The 16,825-nt window shown below is 31.0% G+C and overlaps 1 protein-coding gene across 2 annotated transcripts; it reads right to left on the reverse strand.

The window, feature by feature from the left end:
• Window positions 1-4,954: 4,954 nt before the first annotated feature.
• LOC129906268 (vesicular inhibitory amino acid transporter) lies at window positions 4,955-12,670 on the reverse strand. 2 transcript variants are annotated; one of them, XM_055981942.1, is made up of 4 exons: window positions 12,575-12,670; window positions 12,003-12,128; window positions 11,762-11,912; window positions 4,955-7,243 (listed from the first exon to the last, which is right to left on the reverse strand). In XM_055981942.1, exons 2-4 carry the CDS (start codon window positions 12,103-12,105, stop codon window positions 5,947-5,949), a joined length of 1,551 nt encoding a protein of 516 aa, XP_055837917.1. In that variant the 5' UTR covers window positions 12,106-12,128; window positions 12,575-12,670; the 3' UTR covers window positions 4,955-5,946. The 2 variants fall into 2 exon arrangements, with proteins under 2 accessions (XP_055837917.1, XP_055837916.1); XM_055981941.1 differs by having other exon boundaries at window positions 12,003-12,245; window positions 12,575-12,599.
• Between the last annotated feature and the right edge of the window lie 4,155 nt (window positions 12,671-16,825).

Below are 16,825 nucleotides of genomic sequence, written 5' to 3' on the forward strand. Positions count from 1 at the left end.
AGAAGATCAAACGCGAATAGAGCCTCTGATAACTTCCTTCGATTAGCAAGACTACACATATCAATGAGCCTTAGACGATGAGAGTATCGAGGTAGCACATACGACTCAGTGCTCCATCCAAGACCTCTTAATGCAAACAGCAAAAATTGCTTTTGGACAGATTCAAGTTTTTTAACATCAATATCATAAAAAGGAGACCAAATAACACTACAATACTCTAACAAAGGGCGGACCAAAGAACAGTAAATTGCTTTAGTGATATAAGGGTCATTGAATTCAATTGATCTTCTTTTAACAAACCCTAGCATACACATACTTTTAGAGTGTATTTTGTCAATTTGTTCTTTAAAAGTGAGTTTTTTGTCTACAATAATGCCAAGGTCTTTTATTTCTTCCTTTCGAACCAATATCTGTCCAACAATGGTGTAGTTGAAAATTATTGGATTTTTTTTCCTTAAGAACGAAATAACGTTACACTTATCAACATTAAGTGACATTCCATTCATTTTACACCAACTTACAAGTGTGTTTAGACATTCCTGTAACAAAAAACCATCAACATCAGCATTAACATTTTGAAACAACTTAAGATCGTCGGCATATAAAAGGTATCTACAGCCTTTCAACAATGAGGGCAAGTCATTAATGAAAACCAAAAAAAGTAGAGGCCCAAGATGGCTGCCCTGAGGTACTCCCGAAGTTACATATATTTCACGAGATATAACATCACAAAACCTAACACACTGTGTTCTGTTAGATAAATAGGACGCAATCCAATTTAACAAAGTTGAATGAATACCATGTTTTTTTAACTTTAGAAGAAGTAAGCAATGGTCCACTCTGTCGAAAGCTTTGCTAAAGTCGGTGTAGATTGCATCAACCTGGTTGCCCTTCTCCATTTCTAAAAGAATATGGGATGTATAATCAGCTAAATTGGTGGTTGTGGATCTACCCTTAAAGAATCCATGTTGATGCTCACTAATGGCCGACTTAAGTGCTAAACTAAGCTTATCAGTAACCATTTTTTCAAATAACTTGGGAATAGACGACAGTATTGCAATTCCGCGATAATTTTGTATATTTGACCTATCACCGTTTTTAAAAATTGGTATTAAAAATGAATTTCGCCAAGTATTAGGAAAAATGCCGCTAGAAAGTGAATGATTGAACAGTTTAAGTAAGGGTTCAGCAATTTTATCAGCAGTGTTACGGAGGAACAATGGTGGAATGCCATCGGGACCGCTGTTTTTACTAATATCAATTGATTTCAGTTCCCTAACAAGGTCTACCATAGAAATGACCATGAAACCAACATTGCAGTTACTTTCCAAAATATGATGGAAATTATTTTCGTCAAATGTTAAGGGTTTTTGGTAAACTGTTTCAAAGAAAGAAGCAAATAATTCACAAATATCCTTTGTTTCAGTGCATACGCTATTTTCCAAATGCATTGCCGTAGGAAAGTTAGACACATTTCACATTTGACACACATTTGATCATTATTTTTGTTTTCTAGGCGAATAATTATACTGGATAGCTCATCAATGTATTGGACCAGTAGTTGATGATTCTCTCTTTCAACATTTGCTCTTTTATTATTTAAAGCATCTAGCTCTTTTTTCCAAGTTGAAAACTGATCCAAAAACTCATTAGGGTTCGAACAAAAATATATGTTCCGGCAATCATCACATAGAAAATAAAATATATTTGAAAATTCATGTGTGTATTTAGAAGCTAATCTGGTCAACCCAATGCAATGTGGGTGAAAGCTTTTTGTGCACGTACTACCTTTGCATTGAATTAACTCATTGTGATTTGTGTATGAGATTGATGTTTCTAGGCAACCATTGTGATCGCACTTAGCCATGACACAAACGAATAAGAGTGTCGGTATTTGAAGGCAATACAGTTTAGTTTAAAAGCTCCAATCGATCAAGTTTTGTGTTTTAGCATGGAAAATAGAATCATACAATTTTTTTTTTGTAGTCGCAGTAATATTTCTGGCAGAACATGTACTAAAATTGTACTCACCGGGAGATGAGACAGATAGTCTATATTTATTCCTCCAGAGAAAACACAAACTAATATGGGTTTCCGTTGTGTGTACTACGATATTTCAAGGCAGAATGAGAAAGATGATTTTGATAATTTATTTGTGAAAGGGCGAGAAAGACTGCTTATAACAATGAAAACACTCAGACAACATGCATAGGTTTTTTTTTCCCCACAAATATAAATTAAGTTATCAATAAATTTAAAACAAAAAAATTCTGGGGATTTTACGTGATGATCATTAGTTTTCAATAATATATAAGCACAGAATTTTATTCTTAACAAAATAGGCAAGGTTGTAATGTTAAATACTATAGCTTTAAATAAGAATTAAAAGAAAAACTGGCAGAGCAAAAACTGAAGCGTGCGAGAATGACAGAAGACAGGAAAACAACTCAATGAATAGTGAAGCTTACACACAAGTTCTTCGAGACAATTTGCTGCACTATCTTAGACGATTTCGTAGGATTCAGCATGTCTTTCAACAAGATAATGCTCCAATCCAGGTAAGTCGTCAAAGCTTAAATTGGTTTCAAGAACGCAATATCAATTTAATGAAGCGGCCTGCTCATTCACCAGATTGCAAACCAGTTGAAAATCCTTGGGGAACTAAGACAAGAAGAATTTATGTTCAAAATAAACAGTATGGTAGAGGTAGTGTTCCAGAGCTCCAAGAGGCAATTCTGGACGAATGGAAGTCGTTTAAGGTTCTCTATTAAAAATACTCGCCGAGAATATGCCAAATCAAGTTTTTAAGTTGACTGAATACAGGAGTAATAAGATTCCATACCAATTTTTTGTAAATTATTTCACTCAAAATTATAAAAATTCAAAATAATAAAATGCGATTATACTTTTGCAATGGAAGAAAAGCTTGTTTTTATTTCGGGACATTTTGTTTTTCTCAATATTCTTATTTATGGATCCCCTTTAATAAAAAAAATAGTAGGGCGTAGCTGCAATACTCGGTTTTATATAAAAAGCATTTTTATATGGTGCGATTATATGTACTTTTGCAAAGCACTGTACGTGCCTTCAAATCATCATGTATGAATAGTAAATAAACAAATAAATAGCTAAAGAAAAAGAATTTGTTTAATATGTTTTTCTTTATTTAAAATATTATAATAGTTAACTTAACATGTAATTATTTATGTAGTATATCTAACTATATTTAAAATTGTATATCTTAAGCTTACATAATGTTTATGTATATATTTTTAAATACTTGTTGGAAGACATTTAAGTTTTAATGCGTATTAGCAGTTACATTTTTGTTTGTATGTATATTATTATACCTTAATATTAATATTTAATTATTTTTTTCTTAAGAGAACATTGGAAGACTTGTTTTCTTTTTTGGAAGACATTAATATATCACGTAGATCATTAAACATTAATAATTGTTTTTCTAAGCCCTGATTTTTCAATCGTCAGTTAGACTATCAAAAGAATAAATGTCAATATAAAAAAAACTTTTATTCCTAGGAATAAGCTCTATCTGGGGTTTATCTGACTATTGAAAAATTGGCCCTAAGTCATTTAAATTTGGCTACTTGCCTTACTACTAAATTAAAACTTAATATTTTATGTATATGTATATTAATTTTTTTTAAAACATTTTTTCTATCATTTTGATTTCATTTTTACATCAATACATTTTCGAAATATTATTTTAAAATTAAAATTTTTTCTAAACGTTATATGTAATTAAATAAAGAAATAATAATATATGCATTTATATATATATTATGTTATCTACCGTTTATATATATAATAATTTGAACTCGCAGTAACTTAACATTTTTTTTTGTTGTTATGTATTCAAAACATCGAAGACACAGACGAAATTATTTTCTTTAGTATGTACAATAATTTATCCTATGCCAAATAATTTATTAAATATTATTTAACATGACAGCTTCTGTAACCCAGTCAATAGACCTTGAGAATTGATAACACTGTTTCTAAACTGGTAAATATTTTTATTTCGTGAAATTAAAATTGGTTTTCAGCGTGCGGATTTCGAAAAACCCGGGCTTGAGTACTTACGTAAAGAATACTAATCGCAAAACTAATAATATCTAAAGAATGCAAAGGAATTTCAATGAAAACAAACGGCAGAACACCGAAGATTGTGGACGCTATATTTTGGCTTGGTTTTCAAGTTGGCAGGAGTTGAAAAGCATTAGAATTAGATAATAAAATAAATTGTAATAGATCGAAATATTTGCGTTTTTGCGATAACGATTTATTTTGTGTAGACAAAGTGAGAGATTGTGATTTAGGGCCATTTGCTAAATCGAAACTTAAATAATTTATGTTGAACATAAACTCTTATTCCCTAATTTTTCCTGTCACATAAGGATTTATGTAGAACTTAAATGCTTAAGTTTCGATTCAGCAAACGGGTCTTAGCTAAGTAAAAGTCTACGAAAATTTAAAAAAAACCAATACATTTGTCTGTAACATGAATGTGAAGACATCACAACATCTGAATTGTTAAAACTTAACAAATTGATAGCATCCTATCAGCTTTCTATTAAAACTGTGTCATATGTCATTCTTAAAGGCTCGAAAAGTGTCTCGTCTGTCTGGTATCTGTAGATTTATTATACCTAAATAAAATTTGCTTTTAGAGGCGACGAAATTGCGCATACGATTGCATCCAAATAATTTTGATGCACTCTTGATGATTTTATTGTTATGGCACAAAAAATTTTGTCAGCCTATACATTTAATGAAAACACGATCTACATGAAAATGGCCTCATACCCCTCTTAACCAAAATGAACATTTTACTAAGCCTCCAAGTCCAAACGCTAAAGAAAAAAGTATCAAGGATTCTTTCACAATTAAAAAATAAAATTTGGTATAGTTTCAGCGTATGTAAACTAATTGATTATTTTTTTATTTTTCAAGTCTTAGAGACATTTAAGAAAATGCGTGTACTTGCCCTCAAATATCAAACTACTGTCAAAGTTTGAAAATTGTTGGCAATTTTAAGGAAAATTTGCTTTTTTCCATTTGCTTTTTGTCGAAACAATAAAAACAACAGATGCATAAACATAACGCACTGCAACGAAGATCAGATACCTAATTAATTGTGCATCCGTGTATCGGCAAAAATTTAAATTTGATCATTACCTACTTATGAGAAAATAGCAATGCGCACTTTTACCGGTTGCGCAAACTTGCCACGAACAGCTCTACTTTTTGGGAAAATTTCCAACTTTTGAAGTGATCTATTGCAAGAAGTTGTTAAGCTCTAATTATAGCAACTAAACTAGTTGCTAGAAAATTTAATTTTATGAACTAAAAACTGTCGAAAAATATTTGGTTTTAACATACCACAAAGTTAGCAAAGGCCTTCCGAAACATCTAAATTAGGTTTATTTTACTAATATATACCAAAAAATTAGTTCGGTGCAATTTTGTACGGCCTAAAGCGATTTTGTTTTATCTTCTATCTATGGTAACTGGATCATTTAAAATAAAATATTATATTTGAAAACCACCTAAATCGAATTCGAAATTAAGAAAAAATCAACAAAACTTTTTTTCGTAGAGCTGCAAAACGAAAAAAATTTAAACTAATCGAAAGTTAAAAAAAAAGGTTCACTCGATAAAATGAGTTCATAAAATAAAAGGATAAAAAAAAATAATGTTTGAATTCAGAATTAGTAGATCATTCTGTCAGCATTATCTATTCTCTAACTTACGTAATATTCTTATCAACTGGGTTACATTTGCTGCAAAATTTATTCTTTTGAACTGCTTATTAAGGAAAAAGTATAACGGTTGATGAGCTAGTTTACAAGTTCTCGATTTTCGTATTTTTAAAATAATTTTAATAAGATGAAAAGTAAAACTATGTATATGTATAATATCTTTTTAAAACGGTAAGCCAATTTCAAAAGCTTCAATAAGTGCATTCCCGGAATCATAAACCCCAATTACCCCAAACAATACACCTAAAAATATAATGAGGTAGTCATAAGCTACAGTTTTCTGGTCCAATAAATGGCCTTTGATTTTAAGATGGAAATAGCAAGGCCAAATGAAACTCAACATCGTCCCTGTAAAGCTTCCAATAAAACCCATTAAAATCGAAAAGTGTGGAATAAATATGGCCATCATAATAGTGGCGAATATCACACCAACTCTAAATCCAAGACCCCAAACTTTAAGTTCTCCATCCAAGTGCCAAATAGTGGGAAATTTAGTTTTTGGCGGCCCACGAAAGAATGTTCTTTCTAATAATTCACATGCAGCATAATATGGCAAGGGATAACTTAGAATAGCTTTGATGACCAAGAAGAAATTAACCATTCCCTTGAAGCCTTGGGAGTGTAAATTATTTGTTATAACTTGTTGAGTATCATTTTGGAAAGTCAAGAAACAAAGGTAGCCAAAGGCGGCCTTAAATATAGCCGCTGCAATATGAGACCAATCTAACATCCAGTTAAACTTTGATCGATCGACCATGTTGCCTTCTAAAGTTGGCAGAAAGATTTGCGAAGTATAGGAAAAAACAATTACACCCAGAGATATTGGAAATTTCTCCATATCAATGCTCCACCTGACCTTTGACCAACCCCAATCGCCGATTTGCAATAAACAATATCCAAGAATGACTGCATTGATAACTAAATGTGACATTGTGCACCAAAAGGATAACAGTGACACCATTTTTAATGATTTGAGAAAACCCAATGGCAGGAGAAATATGCCAGTCAACATCATCCATGATCTTGAATCTAAAGATCCTTGTGGATAAGTACCAGCCAAAAGATCACCGCAGACAACAACGTACAGGATACACGTCATTAGAAGCTCAATTATTTGAGCAAGACTTACAGCTCTGGCACCGTATTTTGGACCAAAACATACCTTGGCAATGGAAACGTAACTATCACGCACTCGAACAGGTTGACCTGTGTTGGGATCCGGTTCGTAGAGGCATTGAACTAAGACTTTACCGGTGTAGCAGCATATATGAGCAATTCCTACCATGGCAATGATTGCCCAGTATCCTCCATGTAGAACAGCAAACGGCAATGATACAATGAACATTCCTTGAATTGCGTTGGTGACATTCCACGCTGCTTGGAATTCATTTATTTTGGCACCAGAACCTCCTTCGCCTTCACAAGCAAATGAACTGTCTCCAGAAGCAACACTGCCTTGTCTGAAAAAAAAAAATAAAATCATATTAACAAAGTCTTCAATAGACGCAAAACTATAGTAACATGAAGATGACATTTTGGAAAAGTTCAAATGCGGGTACCGGGGAAACCACGCAACTTAAAATTAAATCATCATGGATTTGCTTCCTTGCAGGCCTAGAGAACATCCCTACAAAGTTTGAGCAAAATCTAAAATGAGACAGCAATTCCGATTGAACGCTTTCATATGGAATGACAGTAAACGGTCCTTAAAAATTGTTGTAATCGAGAGCGGTGAAATTTTTTTTTTAACTTTCTTATTTGACCTTTTAATAATGCAGCCCTATACTAGTTTTATAGATTCATCGACTTTTCCTGGATTCCAAGATTTTATCAATTTTATGCATAATTTTACTCGACTAAACATGCTGTTTAAAAAATATATTCTAAAATAATATTTATAGTCCAGTAATTTTATGTTTTATCTGCGGAAAAATTCACAGTGAGCTGAATTTTTGTATTCACTTTTATTACAGCGTTTTAATGAAGATGTCAAAAATCGACATTGATATCATGCCGGCTTAAAAAGTTTTTCGCAAATATCTCGAGACATATTGGTCGGTGGTCATCAAAGGTTGTTATAACAAGCCCAAAATTAAGATTGAACCATGTTTAAAAAGTTTGTTCTAAATAATAAAGCCGCTTATTGTACCAAAAAGGGAAAAACACAAAATTTTCAAAAAATGCGGTTTCCCATTTTGTACATTATTTCTTATCTCAATGTGTACATTTTTACTTTTTTAAGTTATTCGGTATTAACGTAATAAGATAGGTTAATAAGACCAAAAAATGTATGCTACTTCGATAAAAACCTCAAAAATTGAGCAAAATAAACCAAAAATATGAAATTTTTCGTATGTGAGTGCAATCTAGTCACCTTCTCTGCGCTCTACTCCCGAAACGGTTCATTTTACATAAAAATGTTGTGGGCATATGTTGTAGATAATTTCACGACGATCAATTTTTATAATGACCTCTGATGACCTCCGATCAATAGGTCTCGAGATATTTGTGAAAAACTTTTCATGACCTTTTGACCCTTATAACTTTTTAAGCCGGCACGATATCAATGTCGATTTTTCACATCTTCATTACAACGCCGTAATAAAGGTGTATAACTTTAGGTATTCCGCCAATTGGGGTTAAGAATTACTAAAATGACTGGACTATTATTTCCAAACCGAACGAGGTATTTTTTATGAAAATCGGTTGAAAATTGGCTTAGGAAAAAAATGTTACGATTTCAACCCAGATACAGAAATTCAAATGTTTAGGTACCAAAAAAAATTCTAATTTTGGCACGTAGCGTAGTACGATAACTTTGGCGCCAGGATTTGATAACGGTTTTTTGTAGAGGAGTTCAATACAATCAATTTTTACTACGGGAAGGCGGTCTATCTCCCCCCTTTAGGCGGGAAGGGCAATTTTCTTAAAAATAATTTAAAATAAAACAAAAATTATTAAAAAACAACGGAAACACGTAATTATTTTATAGTAGTAACTTATGAAGTAACTTAAAACAAATTATATCAGAATTTAGAAGACTTGCGAATCGCTAGAAAAATTTGTTTTGTTGAATCAATGTTATTGAGCCTTAAATAAGGGATCAAGGGATTTTTAAAATAATATGGTCACATCATTTTCTTTATTTTGACTGCCTTTTGGGATGAGTCTCGTAGTATTGTAATGGGAATACCGCGATATGAGTGTTTCCCAAATCTTTTGTTTCGAGTCGAACGTTCAACTGGCGGGTAATAATAAGGCCCTTCATTCCATTTTAAGCATGCATTTTATGTTGATAAATCTTTGAGATTTTCTTCAAGCTCTTTAACATGAGAAGAATAATTAAAATCGATTATTCCTATGGAAGTGGGGTAACGAATAAAAGTGAAGTAATTTGTTGGAATTATAGTGGTTAATTTAGAAAAAGTGTAAAAAGAACAATTTTTAAATAAATTTTGATTTTTAAGAGGTTGGTAATTTGAGTTTTGTTATCACAATTTTTTAACTAAGGGTGGGCTAGCGAAAAAAAGTAATTTAATATTTTTGAGTAACCAAAAGGTAAGTTCAGAAAGGTCTTAAAAGTTATATTCGTGTACTGAAACAGAAATCGCTTCAAACCATTTTATATTTGTTGTTATTTTTGAAAAATGCTTGGATAGATTTTACTAAGCATTAGGGTGTCCGTTATTTCCCAAAGTGATGTTTTCGGGGGTGACACCCCCCAGATCGAAAGTTAAGGGCCTAAGTACGGGGAATTTAGCAAAAACAATTTTTTTGGAGGTCATTAACCCGTGCCTCTAGGGTCATACTTTCCCCATACAAATTTGTATGGGAAATTTTTAACTCATACATACATTTTTTTTCTCTCGAGTTAAATCATCTATTTATAAAATGTTTGTTGTTTCTGGTTGGAAAATAGTTCCTTTAAAAGATTACATTCAAAATTTCCCGTTAAAAAATGTTTTTATATTTTATTTCGGTTTTTGAAATTATTAGCTGCTTTCGTAGTTTTTGCTTTCACCTATCACATAATTTTAAATGCAGTTTTATTGGTTTTTAATTCTTTTCAAATATTGCATTCAAAAATTTGTGTATAAATCAAAAATTTTAATTTTATTAAATTTTTTTTTGAAATTTTTGCCGTTTTTATATTAAATAAATATTATTAAATACTTTAACCCTTTCTTGTTTGCAACTTTTTTAATGTCATTTTTTAGGTGAATAATTTTTAAACAAAATTCAATAAAAATATTGTAAACATATCTTTTGTAGTTCGAAAAAAATAAATTTAAACGTATAAAAACGGCTAAAATTTCAAAAAAAAATTTAAAAAATTAAAATTTTTGATTTATACACAAATTTTTGAATGCAATATTTGAAAAGAATTAAAAACCAATAAAACTGCATTTAAAATTATGATTTTTGAGACAAAAAAAAAATAATTCCGTTATAACTTTGTAGCTTAGAGCTAAGGGTGAGCTATCCTAGGCTAACTTTGGGCAATCGAATCATGCATCATGAATCATTGGGGTGCCAACTTCACATAGCCGGCAAAAGGTTCAGCGAACAAAGATAGTTTTCGAAGCTACGGAAGCGGACGGTCAGAATATAATGATTCGAGATTTTGAATCATGTAAAAACATCAATTATTCAGCTCTTAATTCCAAAACTCGTGTAAATACTTTTCCTTTGGACACCCAGGAAATTAGATGATGAAGAGTAGTGAACCTATATCATCCCATTTAGTCCTAAAGAGTCGACTTTGCAAGGCCTTGTATTTATAAAGTTCAGTCTACTAAGATCTACAAACTGATACTACACACTGGGCACAGTCACAGTCTAAAAAATTCTCATCTAGTAGCAATGGGAAAAATATGTAAAATATAGCCTTTTAAATAACTGGCACATTAAAGTGTGTGGGCGTCGTCAAAATGTTTGTCCTATCAAAGGGGGTCGCGAACTCAAAAAGTTTGAAAAACTGTACTTAGGAATTCTAAGAAAAAGTTATCCTACGAGTAGGTGTGGCTTTGTTTTATTTTATAAATTTTAGATTCTTTACCCATTTACTTTTTTTTTTGCAGATTGTCCCTTATATTTTACCCTTTGTATCTACTGGAAAAAATATTCATGTTAAGTGTTTTGAAATGGAGACAAATTTAGTTCAATAACTTTGGTCCTGTTGCACAGGGCGAAATTCTGTTTCGATACAATTCATAAAAAAACCATTAATTTTTCTGACCCTATTCAATATTCAGCTAATATTTAATACCTATCTCCTAACAAACAAAAAACTTTTGTTTATCTTACTTTTGTTTATTTTACTGAACTAAGTATACTGAGTTATGTACCAATAAAACACCCCATATTTACAGGTGCAGGATAACGTACCGTTGTACCAGGTAGGGGAAATATTTTTACAGAAACTTGAGTTGGAAAGATTATTGGAAAAACTTAGGAGTCTGCTATGGATTTTTTTTTCTGAGACCCTAGTTTTCGAAATATGAATTTTTAAAAGTACCTACTTATTTTTTATGGGTATTTTTGAGTGTTTTTATTTATTTTTAGGAATTTTTAAAAAATAGCTAACTCACTTATAAGTTATGTGAGATTGATTTACGTATGTACGTGTACAAAAAATTGCATTTCTAAAATATTTTTATTTTTACTGAAAAAAAACGGAAAAACTATTTTTCCCCAAATTTGGTGACCGTTTTCAACCGTTAGTTATTTATTTTTTTTTTTTTTATTTTGATAGATAGATAGGTGAAACTTTTCAGAACACTAAAATAAAGACAGTAACAAATTTGTATTAATTCACATCTCCCTAGCATTTTATCATTGTCAGTGGTTAATTAACCTGTTTGCTTCTTTTTCAAAATGTGAACTACGAGTGTACGAGTAATATGGATTATGTAATAGTTGATGTCGATTTTCTTAGCTTTTTCGTTAATTGACAAAAGTTTATTTTTAATACACACCTGTATCCATCGGATTGCTGATACCGTCCATCATATTCATCATTTATAAATGAAGTTTGCTGAACTTCACCTGCTTTGAATTCTTCATTCTCCGCATTGAAATATCCATTTGGATTACGAAAGGGATTCAAGGTATTCGTTTCAATATTATCTACATAAAATTAATGATTTGAATAAACGATGTAGATAAGTATATACATATTTACATGATATATAAGATTTTAAGAAATTTTTTTTTTACCATTGTAACTTTCTTCCGGAAATGGATTCTGTGCCTGTGAAAATTGTTGAGATTCGTTCTGACCGTGTCCTCCTGGCTGCTCATATTCACGTTTATCAGGCATTTGTTGCCTGGCTGTCTGCAGAGCTACATTGAGAACATTTTTTATGGGTGGCAAGGGTGTTGATTTTAATTTTGCAATAAATGAAGACATGATGCTGCAGTTGTGAATATCGATTTATGTATATCTACTGAATTTCCAAACTATGTAGGTATAATGAGAAAATTTGCTATCAAAATTTTCATATAAAGATGATTTAATAAAACAAAAAAATAGGTACATCAATTTCGTTTTTTCCTTTTTTTTTTAAATGCACTTTGACGAACTTGGAGTAGATATTACATAAATATAAAATAAGTAAATGAAAAGGATATTGCACTTTTGCTTATGATGTACGTAATGGTAAATGTTTTTTAATTCCTTCGAAATACATTTTAACTAAAAATAAATATATAAATGGTTTCAAAGCTTTAAAAAATGGTTGTGATAAGAAGAATTATAAATTTATTTTCTTAACGTGACATTTTCTTACTTAAAATAAAAACTGAACTATGTTCTAACACACAGTGAAAAATGTACAAATGTCGAAAAGAAATGAAAAATGTAACATGGCTCACTTTGGCGCATGTCCATTATCCTTTTTTATAAAGGATAGCATATTCACATATTTATGTAATACACTCACATACAAAGAAAAAATACTATAGCACTAAGTGTGTACCCACATTTTTTAGAGGGCGAGTTCATAAATATATTTTAAATGGACCTTGGAAAAATGTGATAACAATATTAAACCAGTAAAAATTTTACGGTTTAAAATTATTGATAAAATAATAAGCATCATTCACATAACCCCCTGGGGGCCAATTCTGGTTCTGTGAACACGTGAATCGAAAAAAAAACTTTTCATTTTCGCTATCACACATTCTTTTCACTTTTTCGATTCATTTGAAAAGAAAAAGCGATTCTCGTCCTGCGAATGAAAACATTGTGTTGAATTCAAAAACTTTCACATTGGTGAATATTTTTTTCTACTTGGATTGTGATTTTGAACTTTTCAAATGTCAAAACGTAAAATAATATTTTTAAATTCTGCTGTTGGTCAGGATTACTTATCTGTTATCTTCATTACCCCGAACATCAGTTTCTCGATGCATTAGAGGTTAGAATTGCATTATATTGCATTGCAAATCGACACGTAATATTCCCAAGAGCTGCACAATTTTTGGAGATAAAAAGGAAGTTTTTTGACATAGCAGGTTATCCGGGCGTTATAGGGTTAATCGACTATATTCTTCAGGTGAAATGAACTTTTATTTGCTATTTTATGATTTTTTATTTTAGTAATATTTTTAATTATATTATAATTTAAATAGCTTATATAATAGAGTATGACATTGAAGAGTATCCTTTGCAGCCGTGGTTGATGACACCGATCCTTGAATCTAATTCAAATGGTGAAGAGGCGTTAAACAAGGCACACAAAATAACAAGGAGTATTGTCGAAAGGTGTATAGGTATTTTAAAAAGCAGATTCCGCTGCTTAGCAGTGGGAAGGGAAGCACGGTCCTGGAAAAGCAGGCGTCATTATTAACGCATGTATTGTTTTACGTAACATGTTAATAACAGCAAGAATTCAACTAAATAAAGACCTTATAATTGAAGCTGAATCTCAAGATGAAACGGAAATATCTATAAAAGGAAACTTTAATGAGTGCAATGTTTTAGCCGAAGGACGAAATATTCGACAGCAAATTGTACGAAAGCTGAAAATTAAAAAAAATAAAATAAAAACATCAAATTCAAACAATAAATTTATTCTTTTATTGCATTTAACAAATTGGCCAAAAAGTTTTGGAGGTTTTCTAAGGCTATAACCTCCCTTTCCTCTAGTTTCAACCGTTTCTCTTTCATCTCTAAATTCTTTTCTTCAAGTTCTATGAGTTTATCATTTAATAAAGGTAACGATTCTCGCTTTTGCTTGTTTGTTACCTCAGTTGCTGCAGGCCTTGAAGTTGCCGTTTCCGAAACACTTGCAGTTGCCTGCTCTTCTTGATGGAGGCCGGTAGAAGTCGATGGTCCTACATTTTCATTTTGTTCTTCATCAAGTAAATTTTGCAATGTAGACCTTACCTATTATTTGAAAACAAAATTCATATTTATATTAACATTTTAAAAGTTTTTTTTTGAACTGAACAATGTAATGTACTTACGAAGTCCTCCGTTTCAACGCCTATTTATAAAAACAGGTTCATCCCCTTCAACTTTTTGTTTGTCATTATTCCAATAACCCGTTGCTCCATGTCACTGAGCTCTTTGATTTTGATGATTCCGTTGATCTCACTGCGGTTTTGGGCTTCTTTAATATCTGCATAATGTAAAATTCATTCAAATGACCCAAAACTAGCTCAGTTACTTAAATTAACTCGCCCCAAGTCTTCCTCCACTGTTCATAGGTTTTGTTAGCTCCTCCCAAAGCGTTGAGATCATTTGCCAATGTTTTCCAGGTATTGTCCCTTTGACGAGCTCCATCTACCGAAACAAATTTACGAAAATCATTAAAACGCGATATCATTTTTTAAAAAAGTTTTCTTACTTGTCGTGGGCAATTTCCACATTTTTTTCCAAAAAAAATTTATTAAAAAATCTTTTTGGGCTTGTGTGACGCTATTTCCTTTATTTTTCTTCAAAAAAAATTATCAATTTAAAATGTTTAAAAGTTTCGATTTCAACCATTCACAATCGAATAATTTAGTGAAAGAAAAATATTCATATGAATATTTTTGATGTTTGTTTTCATTTTTTCACAGAACGAGAATCAAATTTATAAATGAACAAGTGAAAAGCTTTTGATTTCACTTATTCATAGAAACAGAATTGGCCCCAGGTTTTTTTTTTTTGACAACTCAATGAAAACTTTTTCATTTTCCACGCAAAACAAATAGAAAGAAAGTTCTCCAAGTTTTTGTTTTTCGAATAAAATAATTTTGATTTTTGAAAATTCTGAATTTAAAATTAATTTTGCAAATCATCAAATTAACTCAGTTTTAAACTGCATTTCAACGAATGAATTTCTAGAATCTAATATCCACATTATCGGTTTTTGTAAAATTTAAATTGTATTTTTTGCGAAAGATATTCATATTCACTCAGAGAATGCAAAATTTATTTTTTTTTATAAAATTTTCGACATGTAGGTACTCGCAGTTTTGATTTTACATAATTTTGCATGTTTTGGGGGTTTATTCGTTTAGTGAATATGAATAGAGCTTAAAAAGACCATTCGTTTGATGTATCACTCGATGGAATTGGAGGAATTTATATTTATGTTAAAAATTTACTAAAAACACATGAGTTCAGAAATCATCAGATGGACAAATGATAAGACCTAGAGAAGTATCGGACAGCTTCTACATGATTTTTGGTCCTTCCAACAAATCAGCGACTGACAGCATTGAGGATTTATTTGTAAGGGTCGCTGACAGTGAATTTAAGAAGGAAGACTTTGCAAATATTTTAAAAGTTCCCAGGAAGAAATTTGTCAATTTTCGTTATGAATACTTTGTATTGGTTTTGGGTTTTTTTTTTTTTTTTTCTTTTAGAAAATCATCTTCTCACCGAACTTTTTACATCAACAAGGAAAAAATAAAGAGATTCCTTCCACAGTTCAGTATTTTTTAAAATCTCAAACTGAAAGGATTCTGAATACCAGGCCAATACAATTAGAATATTAAAGGAAAGAAACGAACAAAATGCTTTGTCTCAATCGAGACAGAGTAATTTAACTGTTGGAATTTTATACGCATTCGTGAAGTTCTTTTTAACTCTGGAGTAATATTTATGGAATGAATTGCTTTTATTGTGTATTTGGTTTTATAGGTTAAAATTGGATTGGATATTAAGATTGTAAGTTGGAATTTTGCTTGGACTGTAGCTACTTTTCTTTTCTTCCAATGAATTTCTGCATCGCCCTGAGGATAAATACAACTTTAAGCTTCGTAAAATGTAAAGAATTTGAAACCAATCACCTTTCAACTTCTACTGCTTTTATAATAATTCATTTTATTTTTGATTTTGATGACCATTTAAACGTTTATACATAAGTTCTTAGACGTTTAACACGAATCATTGGCTTTTTGGGACCAATTACAGATTTTACTGTCTCTTCGAAAAAAACACCCTTTCACCTAAATTTTTTTTATGAAAACTCTTTATTTTTTCTTTCTATCCCAAAACCAATGTTTTTACCAAAAAATGATGGTGGCCCATCATTTTTGTTTAAACTCAAAAAAACACCCTTTTAACCATGATATTTTTATAGACACTTTTGATTCTTGTTTCTTATCTCAAAAGTAACATAATTGCTGAATTTCAATGGGGTACCACTAATATTACTCTAGTGTTAAACACTTTTTCAAATAAAAAAACACCCTTTCACATGAAAGAAATTTTTAGATTTCTTTTATTCGTAATTCCCATGGGAAAGAGAACATATTTAATAAATTTCGTTAGGGTAACTTTTATGCCATTGATTTTATCGGACTTATCGCGGATTTTCCCTATTTCCCCAAAAAAAACACCCTTTAACCTAAAATATTTGTATAGACTGTTTGGATTCTTGGTTTCTGTTATAAATCAAACATTTTTCATTGGTGTAACAATTTTTTCGCAGTTATTGTGGTACTAATTCCGAATTTCATCATATCTTAAAAAAAACACCCTTTAACTCAAAAATTTTTGTACACTTTATGGATTCTTAATTCTTATACCAAACAAAACTTTT

The sequence above is a fragment of the Episyrphus balteatus genome, chromosome 1, assembly GCF_945859705.1.
Source record: "Episyrphus balteatus chromosome 1, idEpiBalt1.1, whole genome shotgun sequence".
Lineage (NCBI taxonomy): Eukaryota > Metazoa > Arthropoda > Insecta > Diptera > Syrphidae > Episyrphus > Episyrphus balteatus.